This window comes from Emys orbicularis, chromosome 14 (genome assembly GCF_028017835.1).
Source record: "Emys orbicularis isolate rEmyOrb1 chromosome 14, rEmyOrb1.hap1, whole genome shotgun sequence".
Classification (NCBI taxonomy): Eukaryota; Metazoa; Chordata; order Testudines; family Emydidae; genus Emys; species Emys orbicularis.
The window spans coordinates 33,669,537-33,679,560 of NC_088696.1; the positions used below are offsets into that span (position 1 = coordinate 33,669,537).

The following is a 10,024-nucleotide window of genomic DNA, read 5'->3' on the forward strand; positions in this document are numbered from 1 at the left end:
GAAGTGAGTGGGTCTATTATTGAGGCACATAATGCATGCTATTCAGCAATGATCAGAATATTTGGAACAGAAATGACCAATATACTCTTCAAGACTCTGGGCCAAACTTAGCCGTGCTGAGATTGCTCCATGCTACAATAGCAACACTCTAGACACAGGACTGCAGGCAGAGAACTTCACTGCTTTATTTAACTGCATCACAAACTGAGTGGTGTGGGGGGAGGGGAAGGGGGAACCTTCCACTGACAACAGAAAGTAGGGTAGAGCATAGCTCCGTGCCCTATTGCTATGGATAATCCAGTTAACTCCATTACCAGAATTTCTTGGAAATGGCAGAGTTGTGGTTAGCTTTGTTTCCTGGACTCAGCGCTACTGCTGACATGAAGTCATGCAGCTGATTGCTCGGATTCAAAGAACGGTTCATAAGCCTTTGCCGTGAATCTGACAGGAAACTGGACATTGGTGCAAACTATTCTGGGGCACATCTCAGGAGGATGGGTTGTGACTGAGGAGTTCAAGGAAGAGACAAAGAGTTTCATTTCCTAGTTTCTGTAATAGATGTGGTATAGCACTGTCTGGTATATCTTTCCATTAAAGAATAATCAAATGCATATAAAAGCAACAACTGCAAACTAATTCATCCGCTGTTCCTTGTGTTTTTCATTGTCAGTGGATAGGTGTTACTTCTGTCAGAGTAGAAGCACTGTTGGTAGCATTCTGATGTCCTTGAGAAACACAGAGCCACTGTCTTTCTGGTCTTGCTTATATATCTTCTGTTCCTCCTGCAAGTATGACCTTGATGCAGATACCAGTCTCTTGTAGTAACTAATTCTGAATGTTGGGAGTAGAGGGTTCACAGGGTACTGCTTTTGTTATTTTCAGGTTTTCTTTGAAAATGCAAAATAAGAGAAGGGAGCTGTAGCAATCATGATGCCTACAAATTCTAGGAAACTGAAAGACATCCAGGCTGGACTCTTCAGTGTCATTCACAAATCTCCATCAGTGCAGAGGACAGATGAAGGGAAACCCTAGAGGGAAAAAAGGCTTTAACAGGATGCTGACAAAGCCGGAAGCCGTGTGATGAATGAAGCTAGTCTTAGCTAGTGATTTGGCAACCTTAAAAGGTTCAAAGTTTTGTCTTTGTTTCCAATAAATATTTGAATTTAGATGCTTAACAAGACCACAGCAGTATGCAAAACTGGGTAGGAAATTTCACAAGGACAAAAGTGCAATGTAAAGGAAAGGAAATGCTTGCTTTATCTGCCTCATATTCTCACTATGTGGGTGCATGGAAGTTAAAAGTATGAATACTAAATAGTTACCCACATTTTTTCATACTACTAACATTGTTTTGCTTGAGACTTAAGTAAGTTCTTGTTAGAAACAAGCCTGATCAGAGCCCAGCGTAGGAATACCCCCAAAACTTTTGGTTCTGTCTTGATCCAAATCTTTCAACTTGCATCTAGCTCTAGTTCTTATTTTGTCTGAGTTAGTTTGTCTATTTCTAGTTTTAAAGTAACAAATTGCAACCTACAAGTCCAATCTGAGAAATTTCCCAAGCCAAGAATGAATTATTAAGGGGAACTATATCTCCGCTCAAATTATGATAATCTAGTATAGTGCCTTGAAGTTGTTCACCCTGCAGACCATCAGTTAGAGCATTAAATTAGCTACAAAACTTTAACCATACCTTTCCCTTTGAAAAAGCTTTTTAGCTATACAGAAGCTTGCAAGACACTGTCACTTCTCCAAAGGAAATGTTCAGTATCTCAGATCAGAATAATTTCCTTGATTCAGAGGAACCATCCAGTCCTTGTGTAAATTTTTTAAACTATTTCACATATCCTCAATGTGTTTTCTGAACTTTGTCCATCTTTCTAATGGACTATCGTATCAGATCTAAAATCTTGGGATTGGCACAGTGTGACAGGATCCCCCCAGGATGCAGCCTGGGACTGTGGGACCGCTGTGCCCCCTGGACTCACTTCAGCCTGGGCTGTCTCTCACAGTGCCTTGCTAGTGACCAGCAGCAAGCCCTTCCACATGCTATCACTCAGCACAACAGCATGTGGAGCCCCACACTCAGCTATATTGCATATATGCACCCAGAGCCACTCATGAATTACACAGAGAAAGGCACCAGAGCCAAATCCCCCCAGCTCCCAGCACTGTACCTCAGAATATACCATCTTGCACTGCTCAAGATGGGCAGTGCAAATTTATTAATTGGTTCAACACTTCAGCAATGGAAAATGGACATACACCCGCCTTTGTCAAACCTGAGCAGATTTGCCCCACACTTCATACAAACTCACTGGTAAAGATAAACAGTTCAACAAATTTATTGACTATAAAAGGTAGATTTTAAGTGATATTAAGTGACAGGCAAAAAGTCAGAGTTAGTTACCAAAAGAAATAAAATATAAACACGCAGTCTAAACTCTCAACCCTATTAGACTGGACAGCAACTAGATGAAGCAGTTTTTCTCACCCCACTGGATATTGCAGTCCTTAATATACAGGTTTGTTCCTTAAACCTGGGCCAATCTCCTCTGTTGGAGTCTTGTCTTCTTCTCAGTGTCTTAGTGGCTTGCAGCGTAGGTTGGGGCAGGTGAAAATGTCCAGTATGTGTCCACTCTGTCCGTTTTATACCCTCAGTCCATGTGCTTGGAAAACACAAGTGCAGGCATGTCTGGTTGGGCCTTGCTGAGGCTCTAGGCAAGGCTGAGAAATTCCCCCGATGTGGCCTCATGCAGGTGAGGCATTGCATCATAGCTCCCTTGCTGGACAATGGTTGTTGATGGGTTGATTGATACCCCAGCCGGGTGTTGGCTACTTTCCTGGCTGTTGCCTCTGGGGAGCTAATGTCTGGCTGATTACCCAACTTACAGCATGTTTTAGTGACCACCATACAACACAATTCTCATAACTTCATATGCATTAATGATATACATATATGGATAGAGAAATGACTTTCAGCAGGTCATAACCTTTCCCCTGATACAAAGCATGCTTTATATGTAAGATCACAATCATATCTAAATGAGGAATATGGGGGGTTACAGGGCGCTCCCCCAAGGTACAGAATGTCACACACAGGGGCAATCAGGTTCTCCCTGAAAGTTTTGTGAAATCCAGCAGTGTGCCACAACTTGCAGCAGTGTTGGGAACCATGAGATGCATCCCCAGGAGTTACTGTGTTTAACATGATTGAATGCAGAGTCAGTGTGAATGTAGGGCATAACAGCAAACCTGCTGTACACACCTGTGCATTGTAAGTGTGGAAACTCTTGCCCTGTGTTAGTTTGCACTGAGTTAAATTACTTGAGAGTCTCAACTGATTTCAGTCTTTAGTACAGATAGGATGTGTTTACATTAGAGAATGGTATCCATGCTAACTGAACCAGTGGGATTGCAATACTGAGCGTCCATGCTGGACATTCTGTTTCAGATGCGCTCACACAATGCTTACCGCAAGCATTGCAGAGCCAGTGGATCCCTGTGCCTCTTACAGAAAGCCCAGCTCACTAGAACAATTGCATAATGTCTGTGGTTTATAATAATGCCTCTTAGCACCTGTACTATGTTTGGTTTGTTCCATCACCTGTTTCTGGTGATTCTATTCCTGCACTCTACCAAGGAGCTGCATGTGCAATGTAATGGGGAAGGTGTTATGCCCTCATGTTGCAGATGCCATGGCAAGGAGTCACCAGCATTACCCCCTCCCTCCCAAGCTGGTGATGATTAACCAAATCTGAGCCTGGCAGCCTACTTGAAAGAGCATCTGTGAAGTTAGGTGTCTGAAGAGAGAAGGATCCTGATTTATTCTCTTCCTTAATTTGTCCAGTAATTTATTACTCTTAATTTTGCTGCACTGTCTTTTTCTTGCTTTGTGGTTGTTTCTGTTTAATAGCTAACTTTCCTTTCTTGCACTTCCCTCTAGGATTTAGAGATGGGATTCATCCAGCCCTGAATAACAGCACCGAACAGGTGTGTGAGGAGAGATGGCACACATGGGAGGGAGACAGGGAAGGTAAGTGGGGAAAATGGAGGGAGAATGAGAACCAGCAGGATTATCAATGATCACCCCAACCCTTCAAAAATGCAACTCTCCTTTTTCCTGCTGGTAGGCTGCTAAAGTTGCTGCTTTTAACCTGAAGAGTTTCCAGAAACTTGAAAAGAATTCTTAAGATGCCTAACTCCTTACTGGTGTTACTGCTTTGGTACCATTTTGATTTACCTGCTGGTGACTATCAAGTGATGGATCAGTAGATATATCAGATGAAGCCTTACAGCAGAAAACCCTGTCTGTGGCTTTGTCTGTAGTTTCCCCCTTATCTTAGGGAAGGAGTTGCATTGCTGTTCATTCTGATGTGCATGCCACTTCTCCCAAGAGGAAAGTGGCTTATTTTATAATTAAAAGGATAAGTGATTCCTGTGGCATATAAAGACAAATATTTTACATTAACAGCTGGGAATCTTAATAGCTAATTTTCACAATGTTTATTTCAATTTATACTGATGAATAAATACACCTAAAATCTAATCACTGTCACATAAACATCTACTAGTAATTTTGCAGTTTCTTTGGAGAGATAAGTTACATATCATTATTGCCATCAGAACTTTATGGTAGGACTCACAACTTGCAGGATATTACAGTATATGTGTAAGTAACCAGTGTAAAATTTTAACCTGATAATTAAGAAACATTGATTGTAAAATAAATAAGAGACAAGCATAGAAAATGCTACAGTACAATTGCAATAAAACTGTTTCAAATGCTGCACAAACGTATTTGGGGCTTAGTTCCTTTTGTGGTCATGCAATTTTCATATGGTGTACTTATACACAGTGCAAACGGTCAGGTGTACAGTATATGGCTTTTATAAACTCTATATTTGTTGGCTTTAATAAGCTAGTCTGCTTTCCCTCTTAGCTATGTTGATTTTTACTGTAGCATCTTCTTTACAAACTCAAAAGTTCTTAAAAGGACAGGGCAATTGATACTGAATACATCTATTTTTCTGAGTTTTACTTTTTTCTGATGGCCTGATCCAACTCCTGCTGAAGTTAATGAGCATCTGGGGAGCTTCATTGACTTCAGAGGCAGCTGGATCAGACCTTTCATGAGTCAGCCTGGATACTGGTAATACTGAGAGTATCATTTTTCTCCTAAATTCCACCAACTGTAGTTGAGGGCAAAATCTGACCCAATATGTCTTGTCCAAATATATAAATACACTGTCACCTCAACTTTTCCTTATTAGGAGGAATGTCACTCATTTTACCCTTGCATTTGACTCATTCCTATTTCATGTAATATTTCATTGCTGCAGATAATTAGCATAGAAAATGTTACATCATGGAGCTGAGGTTATAGATTATAAAATAACACTTGCATACTTGGCTGCCTAAAATAAGGATCCTAAATAAAAATGGCCTGACTTTCAAAGGTGCTGATACCTGCAACTCTCTACTGACTTGAATGTGATTGGAGGGTACTCAACAGCTACTTATATAGGCTGCCTAAAGTTAAGCTTCTGCTTTCAAACTTTTGACTACTGACTAATGTTTGGGTTTGGTTGAAAACTTTCTATTGAACTTTCTTGATGGAAAATAGGGGTTTCTACTAATTTTTCCCCCGCAATATCTTTAACTTTTTTGGCAAACCTGGTTAACAAGTCAGATTTTCAACAAAAATTTCAACTGACAATTTTTAGAAAATTATTTTTCCTGTTTTTGACAATTTTCCATGAAGGGGGTGAGGGAAGCACTTTCCAACCAGCTCTTCTAATGCCATTATGCTAAATAAATCTCACATTGCCTAAAGCTTCTGGTATTATGTTTTTTATATCTTCGGTTTAGGGTATTGGCCCACATCTGGGCTTCTTCCTCAGGTTCAAAAGTATGGTAAAATCCATCACTTCACCTTGTAAATACAAAATATAATCCAACCCAGCTGTTGCTGTGAAGACAAATCTGAGAACCAGCAGAGAATAGCCCAAGTCTCATCTCCTTCCCCTTTCATTCTCCAAAATCCTAATGACATTCCCTTGAGTAATGCATTTTTCCTTTTCTTTTGCTGCTTTTCTTTTTCACCTTTCTTCTTAATCTTTTGACTTCTCCCTGAAAACAAACTTCAGAGTTCAGTTGAGACGTTGATCAAAATTCTGTGCAGTTACAGTGGTGTAAATCTGGAATAACTTCATTGTTTCAGTGGTGTCATTTCCACAGCAACTGCAGTCCAATTGGAATTTGACCCTGTCTGGAGTGGCTGTGTGAAACTGCCATTTGCAGAATTCATGGCAGCTTCTTGCATGGCATTTGGCCTTACCATTAATAGCACTTTGTACAACAAATTCACAGACTTTTGAACTGATATTGTTATCCCAACTTCAAGGCAGCTGGTAACTGTGACCCCATCCAACATGCCCTCTAACCCAAACCCAATACTCTTAAAAGAAACCAGATCGTCATCCCTGAATCCTGGGATGGAACAGTAATGGTAATAGTTTTGTGATGTGGACACGAGCCTATGGGCTTGGCCAAGACTGCCAACTCATTTTATATTACACATAGAACAGCCTTCAGATGGTATTGACTTCCAGTTGCTACCAGTTTGTGCTGGATTAGAATGGGTGACACTGAATGAATGGTTTTGGTTAGCGAGGCAAAATTAACAGCACAAGGTGTAAAGATTGAATATTTAGTACTCTAGTCATCACTCACTTCATACATGTCTCTTGTTAGAGAGTCTCTGTGTTTATTGAAGTGTCACTTACACAGACATTTCTCTCTGGGCTTCCTCTCTTACAGTTTAAGTCATCGTTTCAAAAAGTTTGAACATCTTTGCAAATCTCAGGTGACTTTGAAAGTTCCGAGCAGCAAAGGCGTAAAGCAGAGGGTTAATGCAACTGCTAATAAATACCAGTGATCCAGAGATGTATACTCCCATTTCTGAGACCTCATCCAATGCCAAAGACATCTTCTGGTTAGAGTCTACTATCTGTGTTGAAACAATTTCTATTACGTTAAACACATGATGCGGTAACCAACAAACAGCAAAAACCACAATCACGCAGGCAATCAGCCTCGCTGACCGCTGCCTAGATGAGTAAGTCATTGTGTTTATTCTTCTACCAACACATAAATAACAAGTAGAGATGATAACAAAAGGAATCACAAAACCCACAATAGTCTCCAACAAAAGGAACAATATCTTCTGCTGATCAGAAGTGTAGTTGCGAGATGTGCACTGCTGACCAATCTTGGTTTCTTCAATCTCTTGAAATGGGATTATGAAAGTTCCAAAAGCAATAGACAGGAGCCAAATGAGAAAGACAGCTTTGAGAATCACAGCTTTATTTTTCCACCTTTGAATCATGAATGGGTAAAACACAGCCATGAACCTCTCCAGACTCAGTGTTGTAATTAGAAACACGCTGGCATACATATTGCAGTAAACAACAGAAACCAGTATTTTGCAGAAGATGACTCCAAAGAGCCAGGTGTTAGCAAAGGAGTAAATCCAGATTGGTAAAGTAACCAGCACCAGGATGTCTGAAATGGCCAGATTTAGGATCAGCATGACTGTAGGAGATCTTTGCTTCACTTTCCCACAAATAGTCCAGATGACAATGGAATTCCCAGGGATCCCAATAGCAAATGACAAGCTCAGTATTGTGCAGACCACTGACCTCTCACTGTTCCATGTCAGATGGCTGTTTTCTTCTGTTCTATTCATCTTGACTGGAGACTTGTTTTTTCTCTGATACTAACAATCTCTGTTCCCTGTGCTTTTAACTCTGTAGGCACAAATAGTGAACCTTATCAAGTGCTCCCTAACCAATGATCTGAAGGCTGATACAGCATGTGAGTTCACATCCTATTGTTCAGAACTGGGTGATGCTGAGTTCATGCTTTCTATTATAGTACGTAGGAAGACTGCATGCATACAAAGCAAAAAACAAAAAAAACCCACCATATTCGCCTGACTGCTCTCATTTGTGCCAGTTATGTCTGGATGTAATTCCATTTATTTCCATTTACTTCTGATTTACACCATGAGAAAGGAGAATCAGGACCCACTTACTTACCCATGCTTAAGAAGCTTACTACTTCAGTTAAAATTACTGTTTTTATAAGAAACTCTTAACAAGCTAAAGTAAAGTAGTGCACATGAGCACTTCAGTGTTTTGTATGTGAGGATTATTTTATAAAAAGCACACACACAAGCAAAAATTTAAAAAATTAAAATAAAACACTGACACATTCAGTATAAGTAGGAATAATATATTTTGAGTAATCAAAAACAAGACAAATGATTGTACCTTGCCTTGAGTACCTGCCTGACTTAAAGAAACTGCCAAATTCTGCCTTTTTGTTTTTCACTCTAGTGCAACCCACTGGACCAGATTTTGATCTCTCTTACCCTGGCTTCAGTGGAGTTACTCTAGATATACACTGGCATAATGGAGATCTGAATTTGACCTAGTGACTTCAGTGAGGTTACAATGGTGTGACAAGGGTTTGGTTTTGGCTCTCTAAAATAAGAAAGAGGGATGTCTTTTAATTCTCCTAAGAAAGTTCTGCTATGGAATACACTTTAATGTAACTTCAGCTGATCTGAATAGCAAGTGGACAAAGATTGTACACAGGCTAATCTACTCAAGCTTGACTCCAGCTAGCATGGGTAACAATAGCATTGAAGGCAATGCAAGCTTCAACACAGGTTGTGACAGCCTGGCACAGATGTATTCCCCTTGCTAGCCTGTGCTGTGCTTTCTTCACTTCTATTGTTACCCATGCCAGCTGTATTCAAGAGAAGGTAGGCTAGCGTATGCACAGCTTTTGCTGTGTAGACATATCCTAAGACTGAAGGAAGAAGAAAATAAAAAAAGAAACTGCAACAACAAAAACAGTTGATGGGATTGGGGAACTGAAATTGGGAGGGTATTTTATATAGACACAAACAAGAAAGCAGAAGGTGTTTACCACTTCTCTCTGAAATCTAAAAGTAGTTTCAAGTTTACTCCCTAATGCTGATGCTCAGATTCAGTTCTACAAACCCAAGTAAATTTGTGCATGGAATAAATGAAGGAGAAGAATCCATCACTTCTAATGAGAAAGAGTGTATAGTATTTTCTTTTAATCATTTGGCTGGATGCTGGTCTCCTTTCTAAAGGCTGATGTAGCCCTGTCCGTTCTAGTAAAGGATACAAGCATTCTCATGTTATTTGGCATACCCATGGATAAGATTGGTCAAAAAAAATCAAGAAAGAACTTAGTTTCCCACAAGCAATACTGGAGAGACTACAAGCTTTACTCCAACCCTGGGTAATCCTTTCCTGCCGGACAATATAGAAAGTCCTTCAAGAAAGGACCCAGCTACAACAGAGGAAAATGGAACAGATAAAGGGGAGCTCCAGGTGGCAGAGGAGACATTTCTGGTTGAATGCTAGGCTTCTCAAAGCAAACAGCATGACTCACAGGCAGCCCAATGCAGGGTGGAACCCTAAATTGGTGGTTGGCTTCAGTTTGCTACTCTGTGGCCACTAGTGACCTTTGTCTCCATTGGTTCCTGTCACGGAATCATCACACAGAGGCTAGTCTCTTCCCAAGAGAGAATTGGGGCCTGGGAACTGCAGGTCAGGACCGAGGGGCACCTGCCTCAATTTGCAGGGCAGTCTGCCAGCATCGTGCCTAGTTCAAGTCCCTCCCTCATGTGAGGAGAGGGGTGACAGTTTGCAAAGACTAAGACAGTTGATGGGGGAGGGTGATGTTGATGTTACAGTTGCAGGGCAGGAGGGCAGATGAGGCCATGGGGCATAGGCATGTGTTGGTGAGCAGCCCAGTAGCCACTGTTATAGTGGGAGGCCTGCTAGCTCCCTAGAAATGGGTAGCAGGCTCCAATGACCCAGACTGAGCCAGGAATAAGACAGATTCTTCAAATTTTCTACACAGTTAAAATTAATTGCCATTTTGTGCGTAGGCCATATTTGCAGAAATTATGTTGCAAACC

At 40.8% G+C, this 10,024-nt stretch overlaps 1 protein-coding gene across 1 annotated transcript; it reads right to left on the reverse strand.

Annotated features, from left to right (window-relative positions):
* Positions 1-6,820: 6,820 nt before the first annotated feature.
* LOC135888981 (leukotriene B4 receptor 1-like) lies at positions 6,821-7,747 on the reverse strand. Its single transcript, XM_065416791.1, has one exon. It carries the CDS (start codon positions 7,745-7,747, stop codon positions 6,821-6,823), a length of 927 nt encoding a protein of 308 aa, XP_065272863.1.
* Positions 7,748-10,024: the final 2,277 nt, after the last annotated feature.